This window comes from Mauremys reevesii, linkage group 21 (assembly GCF_016161935.1).
Source record: "Mauremys reevesii isolate NIE-2019 linkage group 21, ASM1616193v1, whole genome shotgun sequence".
In the NCBI taxonomy this organism is placed as follows: Eukaryota; Metazoa; Chordata; order Testudines; family Geoemydidae; genus Mauremys; species Mauremys reevesii.
The window spans coordinates 9,687,813-9,712,093 of NC_052643.1; the positions used below are offsets into that span (position 1 = coordinate 9,687,813).

General features: G+C 45.4%; 2 protein-coding genes across 12 annotated transcripts in view; both read right to left on the minus strand.

The window, feature by feature from the left end:
- Positions 1–281: 281 nt before the first annotated feature.
- On the minus strand, positions 282–15,977 carry PGD (phosphogluconate dehydrogenase). Of its 2 annotated transcripts, XM_039508959.1 has the most exons (13): positions 15,852–15,977; positions 13,516–13,591; positions 12,868–13,047; positions 12,279–12,344; positions 10,826–10,944; positions 9,410–9,479; positions 8,742–8,876; positions 7,810–7,999; positions 4,702–4,832; positions 3,314–3,447; positions 2,849–2,948; positions 984–1,106; positions 282–495 (listed from the first exon to the last, which is right to left on the minus strand). In XM_039508959.1, the coding sequence occupies exons 1-13, from the start codon at positions 15,857–15,859 to the stop codon at positions 376–378; spliced, it is 1,452 nt and encodes a 483-aa protein (XP_039364893.1). In that variant the 5' UTR covers positions 15,860–15,977; the 3' UTR covers positions 282–375. The 2 variants fall into 2 exon arrangements, with proteins under 2 accessions (XP_039364893.1, XP_039364892.1); XM_039508958.1 differs by lacking the exon at positions 13,516–13,591 and having other exon boundaries at positions 15,852–15,965.
- A 2,415-nt stretch (positions 15,978–18,392) lies between these two features.
- KIF1B (kinesin family member 1B) overlaps positions 18,393–24,281 on the minus strand; it is a 135,184-nt gene continuing 129,295 nt past the window's right edge. For 9 of the 10 annotated variants that reach the window (XM_039508951.1, XM_039508953.1, XM_039508950.1 and 6 more), the window contains 2 exons: positions 24,065–24,183; positions 18,393–23,238 (listed from right to left, as the gene is read on the minus strand). In XM_039508951.1, the coding sequence (XP_039364885.1) occupies positions 23,196–23,238; positions 24,065–24,183 (162 nt within the window). In that variant the 3' untranslated portion in view covers positions 18,393–23,195. The remainder of the gene's footprint in view (positions 23,239–24,064; positions 24,184–24,281) is intronic. The other variant, XM_039508956.1, reaches the window with a different exon arrangement.

Below are 24,281 nucleotides of genomic sequence, written 5' to 3' on the forward strand. Positions count from 1 at the left end.
CTCCACCATTGTGCAGTGTTGCTTTGCATTGATGGTTTGCCACCCTCCACCTATTGTTGTTCTTTATCTATATGGTTAGTGAAGTTCTTAAGGCTCGTGAACAATAAGAATACAAAATATGAATGGGGCATTAAATGTGTTTCAGTACGTGTTTCTGGCCATCTGAGCTGAGAGAGGGAAAAGCAGGAAGAGAAGAAAACACCCCACAATACATTTATAAGTGAGTTTATTTGCCTTCCTTATAAGACACATACATACAAGTTATTATAAAAGTGCCCAGACAAATTCTAGCCAAATGCAGTATAAGTAAAGGGTTGCCATGAAGAGGAATGTCTCAGATCTACAGTATCTTGGCTTCCAGATGAAATATTTCCATTAGGCATTGTAGGATGAAGAGGATACGTTTCCTCCATGACCTGTCCAGTTAGTATGGATAAATTCCCCTGGTTTCGATAACAGTTCATAGGTATGAGCACCAAAGTAATCACGCTGTGCCTAGATGATGAAACACACAGGAACAAGACAGTCAAATACCAATGTCACTGAGATATTGCACCTTACATCCCACCTCTGTATGTAGGTATCTATTTAGGTTCTCATACCAAGCCCATTGCCATGGTATCTGAGTGACACCCATTTTTAAAGAAATCTTATTAAGTGAACATGTCTTGAATGTGTACATGTGATCTGTTATACAAAGCAAAACCTTCAGAAAAGCAGATTCAGACTGGAGAACACAAGCAGGATGGGGGGAGCAGGGAGGAGTAACTTGACCCCACAACATTTTATTGCTATCAAAGTGTGAGGTAATTTAAGATTTCAGGGTGAGAACCCAGGAATAACGCATAGAAGAGGTAGCAATACAGAAGAAAGGCTTTTGGCAGGTGATCCTTCACACACTTATGTGCTGTTTTTTGTTTTTTTTTCCCCTTGGGCTGAAATTTCAGCCTCACAGGTCTCAGTGTAGAGTCTCGGGTGCTTACCTGAATCATGTTAGCTGGCAGCATCTCATGCCTGTACCCATCATAAAAGGAAAGTGCCGTAGTGAAGCACGGCATAGGGATGCCAATCTGGACTCCAGTGCTGATCACACGTCGCCAGGAGTCCTGATGGAGAATAAAGAGAAAGAAGGAAACAGACTGCTTAGCCAGAAGAACGCAGGACTACAGCAGAGGTTACTGGTCTCTAGTCTAATGGCATGTTCCTATTGGCAATCATCACCCTGGATCAAGTGAGCAGATTTTCCAACCAGTATACATAAACAACTGCAGTTCAGAGTGCTGCCCAGCAAGACAGAATTGACAAACGACACACACACAGTACACAAAATCAGATCTAAAACTCAGGCAGGAACCCTGCTCTTTCACATATGCAGGGAGAACAAATTCCAAAGAGAAGAATATAATAAGCAGAACACTGAGCAAATAAGGCGTCTTCAGTAATCCTAATGAAAAAGAACACAGTGTCTCCCTGAGGACATCAGAGACTAGCATGTCGCTTCAGAGAGGTATGTGGACAATCTTTTGATTTAGTTGGGGATTGGTCCTGCTTTGAGCAGGGGGTTGGACTAGATGATCTCCTGAGGTCCCTTCCAACTCTGATATTCTATGATTCTATGATTTTGTCTCAACATTAAATCTGATGTAGTAACGTGCATAGGATATTCAGCTTTAGTGAATGCAATTGAGTCATAATAAAATGACTCAACTGGCCATACAGACACTCTGTTTATAGTTCTAACTGGACTCATCTCCTACCCAGATCGGAACACTTTATTTGGACAGTCCTAGGTCTAGTGAATGAAGAGCCTGGTACATTGCTGGTACTATGCTACTGCGTACACTAACAGCAGAATTTTTTAGCTACAAACTTGTAATCCAAACTCTGCACAGCAGGCCCCTTCCAAGGCAAAAGGCATGGTCAGTGGTGAGAATGAGGTTTCACTTTGTTAGAGAAAAGAAAAAAAATGTTTAGGACTACTGCTGTCTGATGATTTCACATGAAAATGGAGTGGCAAACTTAACAGTTTATGGTTGCTACTAATGGAACTCCCAGATGAGGAACTGATTGAAGGGGTGTCAGCAAATTACATTTTAGAAACTGATGAGTCACAGTAGCTGAGGATGAATTAAAGTGAATTATGGGCAAAGTTACAAAGAACTGAACATCTGTTTGCCAGTATATTACTTCTGGGGAAATCATATTAATACTTTGTGACACTCAAGGAGACAGTGTGTTACATCTGACACTTTATGGTAAGTCTAGGAAGAGTTACCTTCTGAAGTACATCATCACCTCCAAGTCCTATAGTTTAGGAAGAGTTCAGTTCAGCTCTTGATACATTTGGATATCAAAATTATAGGGCAGTAACTTTACCCACTACACTCAAACTCACTCCCTTTTTTCCTTTATTTAGATATAATACCTCCATCTTTCTGATGAGATGGAAATGAAATGTCTTGATTTCATGTGGGCATTTTTACAACAGTGTGGATGTTATCTTTGGTGTCCAGGCCAAATTCTAATGTGGATAATTAGATTTTGCCTCACTATGGTTACAATGGTGCAGTTTCAACTGGTTATGATTATGTTTCACTTCCTGTTCTACATTGCACACAGTGGTAGTGCTAAACAGCTGTCATGGAAGTCCCACCACGGAGATGCTGCATTTCAACAGTGGATGTGTGATTCCTAGATGCATATATTGTATTCACACGCACACACACAATCCCAAAGCACTTTAGGATTACCTAAAACTCTTTGGGATTAAGGGTGTTATATAAAATATATTTTAAAGACTCTCTGCCCTCTCTCTTTTTGGACCTAACCACACTGCAGACAGACACACCTGACAGTCCTCCACAGCCTTCTTAAAGAAGTCGTCCAATAGCAGGTTCTGGAGATCGGGGTTTCGGTCAAAAGCATCTTTGATCTTCCCCAGGAATGCACTAAACAGGACAGACACAAAGCTGGAATTAGATATCAGTGGTGGGAGCTGTGAATGGCCTAGAATCCAAGGGGCTGAGGACTGGGATTTGACAGGCAGCCAGAAAGGCACAGTGTTTAAAGAACTCAACCAATCAACAGATTCCAAACACCAACACCTAGGGGCAAATGACAAAGTGAAAAAATGAAAAGGAGATCAGCAGTGGCTGAGCAACATATAAACTTGACATCAGGTTGCATGAGCTCCAGTGTTGACTTAGGCAGCAGCATCCCAGTATCATATTAGCAGATAAAATACGAATGGGCCAGTCCAGCACAGGGCAAACTGCTCTCTGGTCAGCATTCCCTGCCCCAGTTGCTCTCTTACCTTCTGATGATGCAGCCTCCCCTCCACATCAATGCAATGCCACCGTAGTTAATTGTCCAGCCAAATTCTTTGGCTGCCTGTCTCAGCAGCATGAAGCCTTGAGCATAGGAGATAATCTTGGAGGCATACAGTGCCTAGAGAGAGAGACATCAGATTTAGGGAAGCAGCCCACAAACTCTGATGGAAGAACTTTGCAATCTGATCCAAAAGCAGAGCACACAAGTCCCACCAAGGTCTGTCTCAGGGGCAACACTCCAGTTATATGTAAGAAACTCACTTACTGGATTCCAAACATTCCTAACTACTGCCTCTGACATGGGGACAGGTGTTTATAGAGATGGGATGACAGCAGCAGGCCACACTGCCATGCAAGGAAGGTCAGGTTTATGAATGACAGAGGACTCCCATTGGCCACACCAAAAGGAATTTCCTCTGTCTACAGGAAGAGGACCTTTTATCAAGCACCTCCTGGCAGCTGATTCACAGTGTGGGACTGAGTCTCCACAATCTCTGATGGTCTAAGCCTTTTCAATCTCACAGTTCAAAAGAATATAGTTGATCCAGGTCAATAGGTACTTGATAAATCTCTCTCCTATGCAGTTCGGACAGCTAACATCAAAATATCACCATTTTCTTGCATTAGTGCTACCCTCATCTATTACTTGAAGAAAAAGATACAGTCAAATTCTACTTAGTTTTAGTCAGGGTTGGGGTTTTGCTTGGGTTTGGGGTTTTTTGGGTGCATCTATTCCAGTAGTTTCCCCCAGAATGTATGGGTACCACAGAAAAGGAGACTGCTAAAAGAGCAAGTAAGCACTCTTCACTTAATCTGGATCATGCACAGGAACACACACGTCTTTTTGTCTCCTTTTATTCCCTGAGCCTTTTGCCAGGCAGATTTTCCTGCAATAATAAATATTTGGCACTTCTCTAGCACATTCCATCTGAGAAGCTCAATGTGCTCTATAAGTGTTAATAAATGTAGCCTCTGCAATGGGCAGAAAGTGAAGTACCATCTCCATTGTACAGATAGGGAAATGGAGACACAAAAAGGTGATGTGAATTGCCCAAGGTCACACACTGAGTTAGTGACTAGATTAGGAAGAGCAACTGATTCCCAGTCTTGTGCCTGTATCACCCTTCATCCCAACTGGGATCTTTCTCTGTTCCCCATTAACCATATTTTATTGCATCTCAGTTGGCACAGTGGGAGAAATGGGCAAGACATGACAGGTGGTCGTCCAGGGCAGGCTCCAATGGCTGGAGACAGGGAAAGCACAAGAGCACAGCCAGCACGTGTCCCATTCAGAATCCCGGGTTCACAGCATCCGGGCTCACTTTGTCCCTGCAGCTCTAATGCAGTGCTCTGGCTAGGAGCCCTGACTCACCTTGCGAATATCTTCCAGAAATGCCTTCTTGTTCCCACTGAACTGAGTCATTTTGGGCCCATCCAACCGTTTGCTGGCCTGTACCCTCTCATCCTTGAGGGAAGACAAGCACCGTGCAAAGACAGCCTCACCTTTACTCAGAGAAGGAAAGAGAAGACATTTAGCAAGCACAAGCCAAACAATGAGGGCTTTCTAGCCTATCGCATGCAGAGCCAAGACATGGGGACAGGTGTTTATAGAGATGGGATGACAGCAGCAGGCCACACTGCCATGCAAGGAAGGTCAGGTTTATAAATGACAGAGGACTCCCATTGGCCACACCAAAAGGAATTTCCTCTGTCTACAGGAAGAGGACCTTTTATCAAGCACCTCCTGGCAGCTGATTCACAGTGTGGGACTGAGTCTCCACAATCTGATCTAGTCAGAGAACTCATGTTCAATAGAGGATCATAAGAAATGGAGAGGGGAGGCTCTAAAAATAGCAGAAAGTGAGGGGTGGAGGAGGAGGAGAGAGAGGGAGAGTAGTTCACACCCTGAGATCTGGAGAGTCCAAGGAAAGAAAGGTGGCTTCCGAGACACCATTTACTTAGGTTTTTGGATGAATTATCTGAATGTCAGGAAGGAGGGATCAATCAGCCAGAAACACAGCCACTGGGCTAGAGCAGTTTTGGGCAGCATTGCTTGCCCTGACTGAGACTTCTTAAAGCAATGTAAGGCATCTACTATATGACAGGGGTCCTGGACAGAAATAATCAATGTTTCCTTATTTGTGAAAGGAACTTCAATCTTTTGGTCTTAGTTTCCTTCATCCATAAAATACAGACAATTTTGTATCACAGTATATCTTAGGGAGAGGTGGGGTTAGGAGACTAAAGAAATACTTGCACAGTGCTTTGAAGGTGAGAAGCACTTACACAAATACCCAGTACGATGCACATTAATTGGAGATGGTTTTCTAGGAAATCCTCAGCACACACAAAAATGCTGCAGACAAACATTAAAAATAAATCTATTTCATAGGGGAAGTGAAAATTTTTATCTGTTAAGACTTTAGTTCTGGTAGTCAGAGGCCCATGCAAGATTCGTACAACATCACTAAGCAAGGTAGGGAGCTGCATTCCTCAGAGTGCTGTAGAAGCAAACAATATCATCAACTCTTGCATGGAAGCCAGAACCCTGAATTCTTGTCCTGGCAGATAAGTAAAGGCAAAACTAACTCACAGATATGTTATTTTAAAGTGTATTCATTTGTAATTTAAGTCTGTACAGATATTCAGGGAAGGAACTGGGAATTTAAACAGTTTCCTTTACTTTTTAGCATCTGAGGTCACCTTTCAGGGGACTGACAGAAATATGAAATCATATAAGACTTTCCTTCTTCCTTTACAATGAATCTCCGGTTACAAAAGAAGTCTTTCTTTCATACTCCTGTGAATGAGTCATAGGTTTGCACAGGACTTCCCTGTCGCAGGTTATCATACTTTATCATAATCAGAACTAGCCACTCCTTTTCATTCTTGCCCAACCCATTTCCTTCTGCTTTATTGTGGAGGGAGCATGACTCTGCTATTGCAGGGAGGAAGTTGCAAGTCACCCTGATGCATGGAGAAAGATGTAGCAACTGCATTAAGAATGTCCAGTATTTGCACAGGGGTTGTTGTGAAGCACTAACTCCACAAACCACTCCTGCAGCACAGAATTATATTTGGGAAATGCCTACACCCTTGATCCTTGCAAAAGCAGGAGCCCAAGCAAGGGAACTTTACCAACCAAATGGAGGACGCAACAATTTAAAAGTAAACAAATCTCAGAGAGATTTAAAGCTCTGGTACAATATTTAAATTATTCAGCAAATAGCAGCCTCAGCCCTACTTTGTAAAAATTTTTTTTGTTGCAGTGCAGCCAATCTTCTCCAATAAACTGGATTCAGCTGGCCACAGAGGGAACGATCAATACAATGTATCTTGTAAAACAAGGGGGGTTAGCAAAACAAGAGGGCAGAGAAGAGGAGGTGGGGAAAAGAGCAGGAAAAATAAAGCAAACTCTGACGACAGATGGAACTTCCCAAAGTTAAAGTCCACACTAGAGCTTGTAGTATGAATTTAAACACATCTGTAACATAGTTTGGGTGTCTACTGCTAACACACCTGCGATTTCACAGCTGTGTTCAGAAACTATGCTAGAGACAACCATCAGTGGTAGGTGGGTAATTATGTGGGTATCTGCATATGTGGGTGGCTATTTTTCAGGTACAATTTAGGGGCCCGACCCAAAGCCTACTGAAGTCAATGAAAAGATTCCCACTGACTTGAATGGGCTTTGGGTCAGACCCTAAGCTAACCAAAGTAGTTTAAAGAATATTCTGTTCACATTGCATAGAGAAACCATGCAAACAATCATCATGTTGGCACACAGATGGCAACTATGCTTCTTACAGATAAATGCTCAAAATCCATTTTCAGACAGATGTGAGGGTTAGTGCTGTTCAAGCCATAGTGCAGACAAGGCCTAAATGTCCCTGTCTAGTCAGATCGATACTGTGACATTCGAGCTCTGCTAAAACTATCACATGGAAATGGGGGAGAAGAAAGTTACATGGATGGTGGAAAAATAATTTCTACATCTTCAGGAAGATGCAGGTTATTCTAAAGCCATAGCAGAAATACAAGTTTCTTATTCCACACATTTTCAAGACTGTGATATGACTCAGCATCGGGCACCAGGGGAGGACAGATTACTGAGAACAGGGCTGAACCAAACTAGAGTGGTAAATATTAAAAACCCTCTCCCACGTCTTGGTCTGGTACTGAGTCACCACCAGCTAAGGAACTAGCAAATATCATGGGGGGGCAGGGAGGGGGAGAAGAGGTGTTGACAGTACAAGTGGGATATATGATTAGGGAGAACTCCCACAGAAGATAAGCAAAGAGTAGGAAGTAGTTTTGTCAAAGGACAAAAGAGCCTTAACTGTTAGATCAGGGATAACAGAGACAGAATCACCTTCATCATAGGCTTATCCCCTCTACTGCTAAATGTTCCATGGCTAACATGCTGTTAGGCCAGTCAAACAAGAGACAGTAATATCAGTCAGGCTGACAAGTCAGTTACCGATGAGTGTAACAGGAACTCCATATTCCAGGGCCGAGATGGCTGTCCACTTCCCAGTGCCTTTTTGACCTGCACTGTCCTTGATCTTTGGGAGCAGGTGTTTGCCATCAGAGTCCCTGAACTTGAGGATGTTGGCTGTGATTTCAATCAGGAAAGAGTCCAGCTCCGTCTTATTCCATTCTCCGAACACCTTGATGGAGAAACCAACAATGGGATTGCAAGAGGGATACTCACCCAAGTTAAAATTACTGGCACCCCTTCAAACACACTGACAATCTTAAGTAGTTGCCTGGCTAATGGGCTAACAGCTCAGAAGAGGAACTAGCATGTCCCCATGTCAGAGGTACCCCAGGTGCATGGAGCTGCAAAGCAGCGATCTCCAAACAGAAACCTACAGGCATATTCTAGCCTACTACTACAATCTTGAGCCATACGGGAAGTGGAAACGGCTCATTCCATGACACCACACTCTTGGAACTTTGACTATTTATGGCTCATCCCAAGATTAATCAGGTCTCTATAAGGATTAGCTACCCACATTATTGAATCCCACCCTGCTTTAAGGGATCTCTGTGACCTACATTATTGGCTCATATGGAGGAAGTTCATTAGTTCCCAAGTCAAGGAACAAGGGAACAACAAGTAGAAACACTTCAAATCCCACCAAGACAGATTATTTCCCAGGGCAGGAGGCACATGGGGAATGAAAGATCTGAGGCAATGGTCTAAAAGTGTTCAAGGTTTAGACCCACCTCAGTTGGTGCCCATGGACATCACCCCACTGGCCCTAGCAGAAGATCTGGTAGAGGATTCTACTACAGACATTAGCTATGCTCCATCCTAACTGCCTTCAAAGCAGAGCAGTCACCTGCTAGGTCTCAGGGCAAAGGTGAAATAGACTGGAGAGAAAGAAAAGAAAGGCTGTGGCTCACCGTTGCCATCTCATCATGTTCCATGCCCAGTATATCCTTCATCAGGTGGTAGGCCTCACAGATCAGCTGCATGTCTCCATATTCAATCCCATTGTGCACCATCTTCACAAAGTGCCCGGCACCTTCTTCTCCTACCTGCCAAAGAGACGTCACAGGGTGCCTTCAGACACACTGCTGCCACCGCAACTAAATACCTGCCCATAGTTTCCCTTTGCTTAGTATGGCTTTGTGAGTTTAGTACTGGGGAAAGGCAGCCTGGACACACCAAACCTCCATTTGTGTGTAGATACTGCGTGGCAGCTTCCCTCACATCGCCCCAGCAATGTGCCCCACCTGGGATGAAAGGGGAGTTCATTCTCTACAACCAATTCCTTCCGTGGTCTCTGCTGAACTGTTAAAAAGGGAAATATCTGTGATGGTGGCTTCAGTGCTGTGGACATTAGTCCATGTGGACAGAGAGTATGTGAAGGGTGAAGTACCATGGAACTGCAAATCTGTACTGGGTGCAGCAGACTGAAGGATCAATGCAAAAAGTAGTCCTGCTTCGTTAAACGATACATTTGTAGTGTGTGTGACACGTGCACACACACACAGATTTCAGTAGCCTAAACACCCAAGTGATGGATCTAATTACATTCCAAGGTCTATCAATGTCTGTCAGTACTTGCCCAGTCACAACAGGGTTCCCCAGTGTTCACTTTAGCAGCGACGCTTTGAAATATCTTCTTGATGTGAGGCCTATGGAGAGGAATGATATAATTCAGCAGCCGGACAGAAACATTACAAGAGAAAATTTATCCATGTCATACTACCACTGTAACTCACCCCGAGACCAGATGAGGAGAGGGGACTTGGCTACCAGACATCTCCATCAAAATCAAGATAAAGGCAAAATGTCTCAAGAATTAGCCACCCCATGCAGGAAATAGCAAACCGCACAAGCTGTGCATTTATACAGTGCCTTATAGAGGAGGCTGTCAATGCACTTCACAAAGGTGGCAACTATTATCCCCTCTTATTTTGCAGATGGGGAAGCTAAGGCAGAGATAGATTAAATACCATGCCCAAGGTCATATAATGAGTCAGTGGCAGAGCCTGAACGGAACCCAGATTATTTGGCTTGCTGCCCTACACATTAACCACAACATCAGTCTTAGCTGATTTGGAAGGGGAGAAGGAGGCGGCTTAATGAATGTTAACTGGGAGGTTGTGCCAAGCAAATGATATGGTATGAAAGAACACTGAGTCAGGAGTAGGTGAAAGGAGCCACCTGAGAGGAGCATGAACATAGAACGGGGTGCAGGAAGAGAGGAGGACAGAGTTCTAGGTGGGGATGGAAGAAAGGAGCAGCCTTTATCCACGAGTTTAAGATGAAAAACTTGGCACCATCAAGGTGGAACAGGCTGATCTGAGAGGTAAAGCTGGTGTGAAGCGACAGGACTTTTCAGTTTCTAAAGCTGTCTTTTCCTTGAGCCAAGAATAGGCCCAGAAAACAAAATGTCTCTCCAGACATACAGGAAAAAAATCACCAGGCACAGATCCCCAAATGGTCATTGCTGCACCGCCCCTTCCAGTGACATGTGGGTGGGAGAAGGAGCTGGATCAAGAGCCATGTTTGTGTGCAAGAATTCATGCATCCTCGAACAGTTTGGAGGCACTGAAGAGCCAACTAAGCCTCCTTTGAGCTATGAGTCACTGCAGCAGCTCCTGTTGCTACCTGTGTTATAACTAGCAATTTCTCAGCTGGCATGGAGTCCCAAGAGAGTCAATTAAAGGTCTTGGATATCTCTGGTCAGGTTCCCCATTCTCCTCTCCCCATGACTATGCTCTGTACAGCTGGTGCCTTCACCCGCACACCACTGAGAAGAAAACTGGGTAAGTCTTGACTGCCATGAACAGCCAGGACTGCCTGTGACCTCAGCTGGGCTGAGAAGTCCTGAGCCCCCAGGAAACATTAATTGTCTCTTGATATAGACACCCCCCACCCTCACCAGTACCCTCTGCTCCAACACCCAGAGAAGACTTCGTTATTATATGACCAGTCTACAAGAGGAGCTGATGGGAATGGGAGGGCTGATGCTTACCAAGCCTCTTTGTCTCCTCCTGGCATGAGCGAGGGTCCGTACCTGGCACCCTCCTCTCCCCCACTAACACCGCTTCCTACGAACAAGATGCCCTTTTCCCGGAGTTCTTTACAGCGCCTCTGAATGGGAGAGAAAGAAATAGTATTCAACAAAAACTTTTCTGAAACAGAGGAGGGGGAATCCTTCATTTTACTTCAAACACTCATGGAGCCAGGACAGAGATGGCACCATTTGGACCCAAAAATAATTTTTTCAGTTCTGCTTTGGTCATGGCAATATGTGGCATCAAAGAGGAACATACACACAGGCTGCACTTCGAACATTAGGAAACTTCCCTTGCTCCTCCACTGACATGGGTTCTTCCAAAGAGAAGATAAGGACTTGGCCCTCTGTGTGTGAAAATGTCACATGCTGGCAAATGGGATGCAGGGCTTGTAAAGGCTCAGAGCCTTAGATGCTAGGTGATACGTGCTGTATACAAAGATATAGGTGTGCGGGGGGGATCAACCCCAAGAGGAGAGAATGAGCCCATTAGATAGAGAGAAAGAGAACACTCCATCATGAACACTGATGCTCTCTCCGTGGGAGAGTGACAGTCTAGTAGCTTGAGCTCAGGACTAGGAGCTAGAAACTCCTGAATATTAATCCTGAATCTGACAGTGGTTTCTTCTGTAGCTTTGGGCAAGTCACAAGCTCTCTGCCTTGGTTTCTTTACCTGAGATGATAATACCAACATTCCTCTTGGGGCACTGTGAGAATTAATCCATGTTTGTGAGGTGCTTTAAGATACCCAGGTGAAATATACTATAGACATGACATTATCATTAGCTTGTTTAACAGGCCTCTGTTATTCCACAAACAAGGCAACAGGAACAACTGACTCAATGCATGTCAGGTATTCATTACCAGCACAGCCATCTCTTGGCACATGGCAGTTTTATCTAAGTGAATTATTCCTGTACTATTCCCATGCTCATGGGATACATGGCCAGTGGAATTACACCAATATTGCCTATTAGCATATATTCTATGACCTCATGTTCCAGTCAGGCAACAGGTCTGCTATAAGCATCCTGGCTTCCTCAACTCTCCTTGACAAGGTTTGAGACCCTGGAGCACCAGAGATTAGAACAGATGCATTTTCAAAGGGGCTTCGTTCTAATGAGACCAGTGTTTTTATTGCTATATTTCTGGACACAAACATACACCTTTTTCGGGTCTGCTCCTACAATAAGGACCTAGCAACCCTAAAATAGCTCTGTAACAGGTCTATCAGTAAGGGGGCTCCACTGCAAACAGAATTTGGTTTGGTTCCCCCCATACAGGAGAGTAAAAGGCATCCATGTATACAGCAGTCCTGTTTCACCCATTTCTGGGAGCAAAGAACCACTGTCAGGGCATTCTCAGCCCATTCACCTAGAGGAAAGGGTCTAGAAGGCAGCATCAGGCTTACCGTGGTGTCCCTGTACTCTGAATTCCCTCCATCAATTATGATGTCTCCCGCTTCCAGCAGTGGCACCTGCAACCAGAAAAGAAAAAATAAAATTAATCGGCATTATTTGGTCCATATAGGAAAAACTTAGAACTGACCTGCAGCTGAGATCCCTGAAAGGTCAGAGTGAACTCATCAGAACCTGTTCCGGATGTTATTGCCTTAATCACAAGCAACCCCCCTTTTAGGGCCAGATTTATTAAAGGCTCATCACTAGATTGGGCTCCTCAACAACAGAATCCAAAGGATAAAACAAGGGGAGGGTTGTGTGTGTGTTTTCCCCATCTATAAAGCAGAGACATCATCATATCTACTTAGGAGTAATTAGTGTCTGTAAAGTTCTTTGAGATGCGTCTAGCAACCAAACCTTTATTTTAAGGCATTCTTCTAACTGATTTTAATCCCCACGGGTTCTCATCTTCAAGTGACTTTAAGCAATGCCAAGTTAGCAGTCTATGAGATTGTCTCTGCAACAACGGGAAGGTGGAACTGGCATGGGGGCAGCAAAGAACAAGGGGCCAATAGCAGCTAGGAAGGAAACTATCCTCACCAGACTTTTGATGAAGTCATCCACTGCACTTCCAGCTTTCACCAGCAAGATGATCCGACGGGGCTTTTTCAGCTTGGAGACCATCTCCTGTAGACTGTGAGCCCCAATCACTTTGGTTCCCTTGGCCTCATTGGCCAGAAAGGCATCCACTTTGGACACCGTCCTGTTAAACGCACAGACCTGGGAAAGCAAGAAACCCTATCTGTGACACCTCCTAATGTGATGTTGTCCGTATCAATTAATAGTCGGCTAGTTCCAGCATTATGCACTTCTCTCCTGCTTCCGCCCTCCAAGAAGCACATGTCAGTGCTACTACTCCTGCAGCTTTGCTGTATGTCTCTGCATTAGGTTCAATCACTAACGGATGTTCCAAGTGCAATTGCAACCCCCAAAGGATAGATTGATGTCTAACAAATCCATGTGTGATCTCAATTCCTGGCTAGACACAGATGAGTACAGCCCTCTCCTCCAATCCCCTTCCTTTATGAGCAGCAACGAAGACTGTGATAAAAGGGAAAGAATCTGAATTCAGGACACTGTTCATGTACACCACCTCCCACAAAAATTAAAATGCCCAGCTGCTGCTCTTGGACACTAGGGATTCAGCCCTTGGGAATGACAACTAATTCCCCAATTTCCTTCACTCACCACAAAGCCATGGTCGTTCATGTTTAAAATCAGGTTCTGACCCATTACGGCCAGTCCAATCAAAGCAATGTCAGCTCTGAAAAGTAGAACAACAACACATCAATAGCAAAAAGATTTCAACTGTCATTAACAATGATCCTTTCATGGTCTACCAGGCTATTTTGGTCCCCTGCACTGTTCTGTGAACCTGTGCTGGTGAGAGTGTACATATATTCTCCCTGCTTACATACATTATAGTGCACTCTATATTACATTGTGAGCCCACATAATTAACTGATTCTGGTCTCAGGCAGAGACAGTGGAGTGATGAACACAGCAGAGCTGTCCAGAGTGCATACCAAGTGATCTTGAGCTGCCAGGATCCCTTCCCAACTACCAAGGCAAACAAACCCTGGAAGGAAGAGAGAAGGAAAATACCCCACACCCCCAGCAACTAGAGAGGAGGAGCAAGAGGTGATACTGTGCCAAATACGCTCAGAGTGAGCAGCCCGATACCCCAACACAGAGCTGGAGTGCTCACACTGTGGCAGTGCAGCCCCAACCAATGGCACTGTATCAGACAACATCTGGACATCACTTCACATTTCTGTATTTCGCTGCATCTCCAACATGTGCCAAGGAGGCTCTCCAAGGCTGGTATCACTACCCCGGCAGGGGGTGGAGGAGGGAATGAAGTAGTGCTGGAGACTGATTTAAAGAGAGCTAATGGGGACATGAGGGGCTGACACAAGGAGAAACACAGCTCCCATCCCTGTTTCAGGATGACAGGGCAATCAATACCACAGATGTAATTTTCACAAGGTCAGGTCTCCACACCCAGCAGCACCTGGATTTTGCCTCAGGCCTCTGACAAAGCATATCAGTCCACTTCAACTGGCAGAAATCCAGCTCACTGAGCCACTTGGCTATCATGTCCTCTCCCCTCAACGTCCTGTGGTTTGCTGCACAGGACGCTGAAGAAAGAAGTTGGGAGGAACTACCAGAGCCACCAACTTCCCCAAGCTCTGCAAGGTAGAGATGAGCTACCTTATACAGAGAGAGACTTCTGTGCATAAGTCTTCATACGAATGATGTCTGCCCTGTCCCCTCTTCACTCTGCCAGGAATCTTCTCTCTCTTCCACATCAGCTTGATGGTTCACCTGATTATCCATTTGTTTTGGGAGTCATCTTGGCCCCTACCCTGACCTCTGAAGCTGATAATTAAAGGCTGTATTGTATATTCTAGAGAAAGATCAGCGAGGGAGGACATTTGTCTCCAAGCTCAGTACCCTGAAATACCCAACATTTCAGACAGGAGAGTAGTACTGCCCCAGCACAGATTCACAACCTGTCTTTCCCGTTCTGTTCATGCTCTTGAATTCCTTTGCCCCTGTACAGGTCCATCTGTAAGGAGTTACCAATAGGGCAATATATTTGGCAACACTTTTCTGGTGAGTAATGCTTCTCAACTTATTAAGTCAAGAAGAAAAAAGAAAGGTGAAATAATTGACAAGAATTTCAGCCAGAGGCTACAAAGCAACCACTTATTTTCTCATTCTATTTGCATATGCATCTAGATAACAAACTGAATTAGTAACTGACTACTGTGTTAGCATGAAGCTTGAGTGCCATTAAGGAAGTCACTGAAGGCAACAATCCAGCTCTCATCAAATTCTGATGCCCTCTCACCTGAGAACGCTAAGCAGAACTCTTCACTGCCACCCCCCTCAATCCTACCCAAGAGTGGCCCATGTCAGTGGTTCCTGGGCATCACTGTGGGATGGGCAAAATGAGCCCGTAAGGCTCAGGTCAGAGTCTGAGCAAGGTGGTTCCAGTCCTCTGCGGGGACAGGGCAGACGGGAAATCCTCCTCTCAGCCCCAAGGGAAAAACCTGACTCACAGACTTTAAGGCCAGAAGGGACTGTGTTCCCCAAGTCCAGTAGTTTTCAACCTGTGATCCATGGACCCCGGTGGTCTGTGACTATGTCCAAGATTTCCAAAGAGGTCCACACCTCCAGTTCGAATTTTTTAGGAGTCCACAAATTAAAAAGTTGAAAACCATTGACCTGATCTAACCTCCTGCACACGACCCCCCCCCCCAACCATCCGGTTCCCCACTTCTGAGCCATCCAGAAAAGCAACCGTGCAAGGACGGCATCCTCGTACTCTGCCCGCCTGGTCATTCCCAGGGGCCGGGGCCTCGCCAGCGCGGGGACCAGCCAGACCAGCGCGTTTAAGTCAAGGCCACGCACGACCCCGGCGCAGCCAGACGCAGACCGAGCGCCCCCGCCCGCCTGGGTGTCGGGCGGCTACAGCGCCAGGCCGCCCAGGCCAGCCGCCCGCCCGCGGGACTCACTGTGCCATGGCAGCGACGACTCCCTTCGCTGGGCCGGTGGGTGACTGGGCAGGCAGCGGCGCGGCCGGACCAGCTGTACTCGCCTAGCTCCGCTCCCATTGGCCCAAGGCCGCTTCCGCCTCTCGGGGGGGCGGGACTTAGGGGTTCGTCCTCGGCTAGTTCCGCCCCATCTATGGGCGGATGGCTCAGACAGGCCCAGCAGAGCGCCGATCTCATCGCCCTTTACTGGGGCAGGGTCCGCCTTCAAGGCCTTAGGGTAAAGTCAGGTCTCCATCATGCAAAATGCAGCACAGCCCACCCTCAGAGAGGGGCTATGGGTAGCCCTGTAGGCATCCAATGCTAAAAATTCAGAGGGCTGCTATCTTTCTAATTGCACAAACCCAAACACCTTTGCCCCATCCCACCCCTTTGAGGTCCCTCCCCCCTTCTGTCACTCACTCTTGCCCAGTGAAAGTGATTGAGGGTGGGGAAGGGGCTTAGGTGCAGGCTCTAGGGTAGGGCTAGAAACAAGAGGCTCATGGCTAGGGCTTGAGGGCTCCAATGGGGGGGGGGTGCAGCTAGGGAGGAGGAGGGAGCTCAGGGCTGGGGTCAAGAGGTGTGGAGTGTAGGAGGGAGCTCAGGGCTGGGGTGTAGGCTCTGGGGTGGGGCCAGGGATGAGGGGCTTGGGGTGCAGGAGGCGGCCCAGGGCTGTGAGATTTAGAGTACAGGAGGGGCTGGGGGCTCTAGGTGGGAGTTTGGATGCAGGGGGGTTCCAACCTGGGGCAGGGAGTTGGGGTGCAAGGTCTGGGATGGAATTAGGGTGCAGAAGGTTCAGGGTCTGGGAGCGAGTTAAGGTGCAGGTGGGAGTTCCAACCTGGGATAGGGGGCTCTGGGTCTGGGCTCCCGCCAGGTGGTGCTTACCTTAGATGGCTCCCAATCTGTGGTGCAGTGGGGCTCCCTGCCTGCCCTGGTTCCATGCTGCTCCCAGAAGCCATCAGCATATCCAGCCCTTAAGTGGAGGTGTGGCCAGGCAGCTCTGCGCAGTGCCCATGGCTGCAGGTTCCCCGCCAATGGGAGCTATGGACCCAACCCTGGGGATGGGGGCAGCATGCAGAGCTTCCCTGATTACCCTGTGCTTAGAGGGCAGACATGCCAGCTGCTTCCAGGGAGCTGCGCAGAACCAGGGCAGGCAAGAAGCCTATCTTAGCCCCTCTGCACCACAGACTGGACTTTTAACAGCCTGATCAGTGGTGTTGACCAGAGCTGCCAAGGTCCCTTTTCGACTGGGCATTCCACTCAAAACCCGGATGCCTGGCAACTCTACTTGAGGCCTCATTTGGAGTACTGTGTCCAGTTTTGGGCCCCACACTACAAGAAGGATGTGGATAAATTGGAGAAGAGTCCAGTGGAGGGCAACAAAAATGATTAGGGGGCTGGAGCACATGACTTATGAGGAGAGACTGAGGGAACTGATATTGTTTAGCCTGCAGAAGAGAAGAATGAGGGGGGATTTGATAGCTGCTTTCAACTACCTGAAAGGGGGTTCCAAAGAGGATGGATCTAGACTGTTCTCAGTGGTAGAAGATGACAGAACAAGGAATAATGGTCTCAAGTTGCAGAGGGGGAGGTTTAGGTTGGACATTAGGAAAAACTTTTTCACTAGTAGGGTGGTGAAGAACTGGAATGGGTTACCTAGGGAGGTGATGGAATCTCCTTCCTTAGAAGGTTTTTAAGGTCAGGCTTGACAAAGCCCTGGCTGGGATGATTTAGTTGGGTTTGGTCCTGCTTTGAGCAGGGGGTTGGACTAGATGACCTCCTGAGGTCCCTTCCAACCCTGAGATTTATGATTCTATGGGCACGTTTACACTTACCTGCTGGGTGACGCGCGGGCAAGTTTGGCTGCTCGAGTTCCGAATCTGATCTAGTGATCTAGACGACGAGTTTCACTCCCGCACGCCACAGAGGGCAGGAGAGAGCCGAGAGTGAGCCGAGGAGCCGCGGGTTCACTTCCGCGCTGCCTGATGTAGGTGAGTCAACGTGGTAGTCAGCCACGTTATTCACGTTCCTGAAGAAATTACTGCTAGTCGAGTTCCCGACCTTAGTGTAGACCAGGGCTATGACTTAAGGAGCTGTAATATTTTAAGGACCTCACCACAGTTTTGAACAGTCAGAATTTTTGTAAGGTTTTATACCTACTGGGACAGGACCTTGGGAGTTTGACCCATGGGGAAGTCCATGCACGGCAGTCATGTTTGATACAGCTAGTACCTCAGTGCCAAATTTCAGTGGCCTCTATTTAAGGAGCTCCCAGTCACCTGTGACAACCACCACTTTTACACTGAAAGTGACTGAATAATTAGAACTGCCAGTCAATTGTGTTGGAGGGGAATGGTGATAGAAAAGCTGGAGAAGGGTCTCTGACAAACACCTAGAATCAGGCAGAGAGGAATGTCTATACTCCCTGAGTGAGCTTGTTCAGATCAGAGTTCAACAGCTTTCAGGGATCAAGCCAAGAAACTAATGGTAAAAAATAATAAGTAAAGAAAGCAGCGCACACAATGCCTGCTAATGCACTGGTTGTACCTTTATTGTTTCACCTCGTTCACTAACAGTTCAGTGGTGCAAGGTTACCATACACAGTTAGATATCTGCATTGCACACCTAAGGCTATACAGCAAATGGATCAGAATTAGTACAAATACATGAACTATATTTACATTTTGTATACTCAAGCTCCAAACATAAGATATATTTACAAAATAAAACATGAGAATGAAAATCAAATTAATATTGTACAGTGTTGCTGATGCACTCCTTTGCTGGGATGAGATCAGTTTGCAAAGAGATTTGTTCAAGAAGGCTACTTATGCTATATAGTGTCTACCATGTGTGGAGGACTTGAATAGGGAGATGGAAAGAAACATTGGTTAAAAAAATAGGTATTTCAGTGCAACAGAATTTCTAATGTCCAAAGTCGAGAACATTAACAGACTGCACATGGAGTATATGCTCTGAACAAGCAGAGTGAAAATTAAGACCTCATCCTGAGAAGTGCTGAGCATCCCATAACTTCCCCAATTCCCAACCCTTGGTTTCAACAGGAGCTAGGAATAGCTCAGTATGTCAGGTCAGGCCATTAATTTGGCAACATTAAAAACAGAGGTCCTATAAACCCTCCAGTGCCAGACTCACAAGCTTGAGTGCACCGCTTCTCTCATTGATTGAAGCAAATTTAAAATTAATATTGACACAAGGTTAAGTAATCTGTTTAGTGTTAGGCCTCCAATACTTAGAACTCATAAATGGCCTTCTGAACAAAAATCTCTCATTTCTGTTCTCGAACAGCTGATGTTTCTGTTTAACAAGGAAGCACAAAATGAATACATTCCTGCTACGTACAGTACAGTTCAGACCACATACAGGGTAATTAGCCACAATGGAGAGGTGCAACACACACAAGTTAGAGTCCCATTTAAATACATTCTGCAAACCTTCCAAGAGCAGCAGCATTAGTATCCTTCCTTTAAGCAGCAGGTTAACAACTGAATCTTTAACAAAAAAGAGAAAAAAATCCAGAATAATACAACTAACACAAACTGATGCTGCGTAAGTACCAGAGGGTTCTATACCCAGGATAATGCTCTCTTCCTTATCTAATGTGCAATTAATTACAGATGTATAAATATACAATACATTACATAAAAAATTAAATATCCCTGTAAATTAGATAACAAGCAGCAGAAAGTAAAGTCTTTGCTTTGAAACACCTCACTGAGCAGTAGTAAAGATATTCGACATGGGCATGACAAACCTTTCCAATGGTTTGGAAATCCTCTCCCTTCCCTTCTGCATCCCAGGATAAAGGATTTTGTTTAAAAAAATTAAAGTGCATCTCTAAAATACAGTATCAATTCTTTTTAAAATAAAATGGCTTGTAGAATTTAAACACTAGTGTCATTTTCACTGGCCTTTGGGTCATTTCTTCCCTTCCATTATTTGATTAAATTAAAAACCCAAACTAGAGGTGTGCCTGCAATCTTAACTTTTTCCAAGGGACATCCTTTAGGATCAGTGCCCATGCTCAAAAGGTTGGCTGGCCCATGGCATGGTGCCCACTTTCCAGCAGCAAGTCCCAAGAGCTGGCTGACTCCAGGGCAGCCTGCATGGAGATCAATCATCAAAACAGCTCAGTTGGATTTTTAAACTTCAGGAGGGGTGACAGTTTTCCCTGCCCCATGTATTTTTTCCATTTTAAACTCTTCGGGCGAGAACAGGAAGCCTGTACAAAAATATGAATTTCAATTGATTTAAAAAAATCTAGTATTTTTCTACTTCCTAATTTAAGGACCAAGGAACACTGCCATTCCAGAGCAGAGCTCCATTACCAGTGTGAGACTCTAGGAGATTCAACATCTCTCTTGCATCAGACTGGAAGGTGATACTGCCCCCTCTGAACTCTCTACAGATTATGGGGCTTTAGGAAATATAGAAACTTAAAAATAGAATTTTACACTTCCAGTGACCTTTGATCTACATACAGATCAGGCCACCGGAAGCTGCCCGCAATCCTCAAATATAGGAGAGTGAAATTTATGCAACACATTTGTAACATTTCAGTTCTGTAGTAATAAGATACCCATATGCCACCTCCTGTTTCCTAAGGAGGGTCCCTTAATCACATTTATACATAATATATTTATAAATACAATTTAGCGAATTTTCCAGCTTCTGGCCTATCCAAAGCAAAGACTTTGCAAACTAGTTTTGTTCTAGTTAAAAAAATTAAAAAAAAAGTTCTCAGTGCGTAACATAATACCACATCTAATCGTCACCATCCCTCCCCTTCTCAGAAAGGTCCCACCTTCGTTACCGATGGTGGCAGCAGCAGTAGTGACTTAGTGCTTAAAATTAACCTCTAGTTCATTCTTAGAACAGTCTTGAAATCTCCTTAACTCCAGCTCAGGGAGCTTCTTCCTGCACTGGCAGTCTTTGTGCACACACTGGAAGTGCATATTGTGTCTGTTACATAACAAAGAACATCATCACTGTGTTAGGGTCACACAATTAAAGAACAAAATGCTACAAACAAACAAATGCTTTCTGTGTGATGCTCTTGGGTCCCTATGACACTCCTCCGGTGCAGATTCATGTTCTGGAAGGAGTTAGGGGACTGCAGGAGAAAGGGTGAGCTCACAGCTTAGCTTAATTACCATCATGTAAGGTATAAATAGATGTCCTAGCAAGCATCAGACTTCATCTTCCTGCTCCTTCTTTTAACTAAGCTTTTATGAGGTCCCACTATGCATTGCGCTTTGCCGGCAGAAGCAAAGCAGTGCATGAAGCTGGAATAAAGTTGCTCTATTGAGAATCCCTCATGCTTCTGGCCACAGAAACGCCAGTGGGCGGCATAATTAGATGACAAGGAGTGATCTTAATGAAAACTACCTTCCTGAGGTGGAGTGATCAGAGGACCTTTTCTTCTTGCATGTGCCTAGGATAGTGAAATAAACCCCCTTTGCCACTCCCAAGGGCTATAAACTTAATGAGAGCTCTGTACATCCCTACTCCCCTGGCATTCCACTCCCCTGAGTAGCTGAAGTATAATGAAGGGGTTTTGATGGATGCTAAAAATAACTCCCCTGCAGCCACCAAGAAACCTAAACTGGAAATTCACCTTCCAGAGAAAGGAAACTTACTGTGTCGTTGGTGGAAGGCCTGAAGGGGTAGGGGGTCAAGGTTTGTCTAAGAGACCTTATATCAAATTAGCAATAGTTGCTGCTGCCCAGGGGGAATCTTACAACAGGCACTTGTTACACACTGGTGACCAGGAATAGGAGTCTACTTGGTCTCTCTTCAGGAGGGACTATCCTCCTGCCCACAGAATTTAGGGGGAAGGGCTGGAGGCAGCTGAAGAAAAGGAGGAGAAAGTGGTGGTGATACAAGCAGAGATGTGATCTTTTTTCCAAAGAGAAGCCAAAGCTCCCTCCCATCCTGAAGCATGCAGTGGCTGAAGAGTGCTGCAAGCACTAGGTTTTAAAGGAGACAGTGGAGAGAAGATAATATCCAAGCTGATGACAGGAAAGTCTTTGAATTGGAGAAAAGAGGGTGGTATGCACAAGGTGGGAGCAGGGAGGCCCTCATTTCAGGGGTACTCCAAGAGTATATGCCAGATGCATTTTTCAGAGCAGCTTTCCAGGCCATGCTGTTTCTGTTTTAAAGCTAATTAAACAGGGAAGGGAAAAGTCACTGCTACAGTAACTCTCAAGACCAAAGAAAGGAAGAGAAAAAAGGGAAGCATCTCCCCATCCTTCTGGTTAATTCCTGCATATGCTCGAGAGAACCACCACACAGAGATTTTTCCACTTCCCACTTTCCTTCATTAGCATCACCTCAAAGAAAAGGATGAGCCCTTCAAATTACAGGATTTGGACCCAATGCTTCAGTAACAACTTCCTTTCCCAATCAGGAGGGATATGGCCACATTGCCTGCACATGGTTACCACAAATGCCACCTGCTCTGCTCAAAAGAGGGGCAGAGAAGCACTAATGTTTTGGGGAATTTTATAAATGAACAGTGCCAATCTAGACCCCTATGGCAAGAGCCCACAGGGCAGTTTCTTCCAGCCTGCTGCTACATTACTCGGTCTGCTCCTGTTCTCCTCCCATCAGTCTAGACAGCAGCAGACCTTGCTCTGACCTGCTGAATACCAACAACTCCTCTATCTCCAGAATTAACTCAAATTCCTGGATATCTGGGGTCTGAGATTCAAGTCCAACCTGGATGGGTTGACTTATCTTGTGTGTCAGCTCTCATAAGGGGTTAAATGACAGGCAAGACTAAGGAAGCCTCAAGAGCAGCGGCAGCTTCTAGCTGAGTAACACCACGTTTAGACGCTTAGAAGGAACCATTTTCCCCTAGCCTAAGAATCTTGTCCTGAGGGCAGCATTGTGGTTACCGCAAAGTCATAAAATAAAGAAAAACCTAAAGCATTTCAGAAAGATAACACTGAGGACAGTGGTACAGACATCAAAGAGTCAGTTGGAATGGGAAACCAATAGTCCTAAGGAAAAGACAAAAAAAAATAAATAACTTTTCTTTTTGAAGTCGTGCAATATTCACTGGATCCTTTTTTTGTTTTTTCCTTTTGTTTTGGCCACATGCTACTAATAGGATTCTCAGCACAGATGAAAAGAAAAAGGTGTAGGGTTAGAATAGCTAGAAAAAGTGCTAAAGGAGGTGTGGAGGGAATGGAAGTTAAGCCACAGGATTACATACAAGAGAAACCATCAAGAATCACACAGAGAAATGAGAGGTAACACTTTATCTATCAGAAGGCGAGTTAGAACAGATGAGATCACACGGACTCAGTACTTCAGCAGGCCCGTGCGTCTTCGGGCCAGTTTTGACCTGCACAAAACAAAGGAAAAAAGGATTAGCTAGCTTGGCATTACCTCCTGAGCCTCTTTCTTCCTCCCTCCTGGTCATTCTTTACCTTCTTTTCCGCCACATCTTGATGTTATTTCATCTACGCTTATTTTGCATTTTTTTACCAAAGTTAAAAATATGTAAGAGTGATAACTTGGTAGCTGTACTTGCTGCCCCAGTGTCCTTGTGAGGGAGATGGGATCAGGTAGGAACTGCAGTTTAAGAGCTCCTCTCTCTATACCAGTAACACAGTTGGGTTTTCAATTAACTTTTTAGTAAAATGAAGACTGATTTTTTTCTAGCGGTACTGTGTTACCATGCCTTCAAGGGAGAGCCAGGAACCTCCGTAGCCCAGCTGACAAGGTGGCACTTTTGGTGTGGGCTAGAATGCAGGGACTCTTGGGAGGGGAAGGAGGAGGAAGAGTTCTTCTGCATCACCCTACAATCTGGCCAAACAGAGAAGCAGCCCAGCCCTACCAGCAGCTAGGCAGTGAACAGTCTAATATATTTGTAAAAAGGGAGAAAGTCCAGGAGACCAAAGGCCATTTTAAGCTCTTCATATCTACATTACACACAGCATCCTGCATATATTTAAATGTGATTTGTCTAGTAAGAAGCTGGTGAACAGACAGCATCCTCTGCCCTTTCTAGGCTTTAGGGCTGGCTTTTTTTTCCACATCAGTAGGCTGAGTGCTCACTGGAATCGGCTCCCCCATCCCCTCAGAGCAAAATCTGCTAACCAATGTGACGAGCTGCCTGCCCACATCCCACTAACCACATCTCTCACTCAGGCACAGCTGGCTCTTACCGTATTGTGCCAGCAAGAAGAGGGTTGAAGGCGTATAACCAGTCATTCATATCTTTGTCATTGATGGCCTGGAGCAGGACCCCACGGTGCTTTGTGCACACAGCAAAGGTATTGGGGGTCTGAAATATTTAAACAGACAGTTCTCAAGTAACCACACCTGTAGATGCAAAGACTAGTTACACATGGGGTTAACACCCCTTCATTGCTACTGGAATGT

Excerpts from the sequence above, each read along its gene's own strand:
- PGD (XM_039508958.1), bottom strand. The coding sequence starts at position 15,950 with ATGGGAGCGGAGCTAGGCGAGTACAGCTGGTCCGGCCGCGCCGCTGCC. Across the intron at positions 8,000-8,741 it reads AACATGATGAGATGGCAACG|GTGTTCGGAGAATGGAATAA; the intron begins GTGAGCCACAGC and ends TTCTCCATCAAG. Across the intron at positions 4,833-7,809 it reads AGTTCCTGTTACACTCATCG|GTGAGGCTGTCTTTGCACGG; the intron begins GTAACTGACTTG and ends CTCTGAGTAAAG.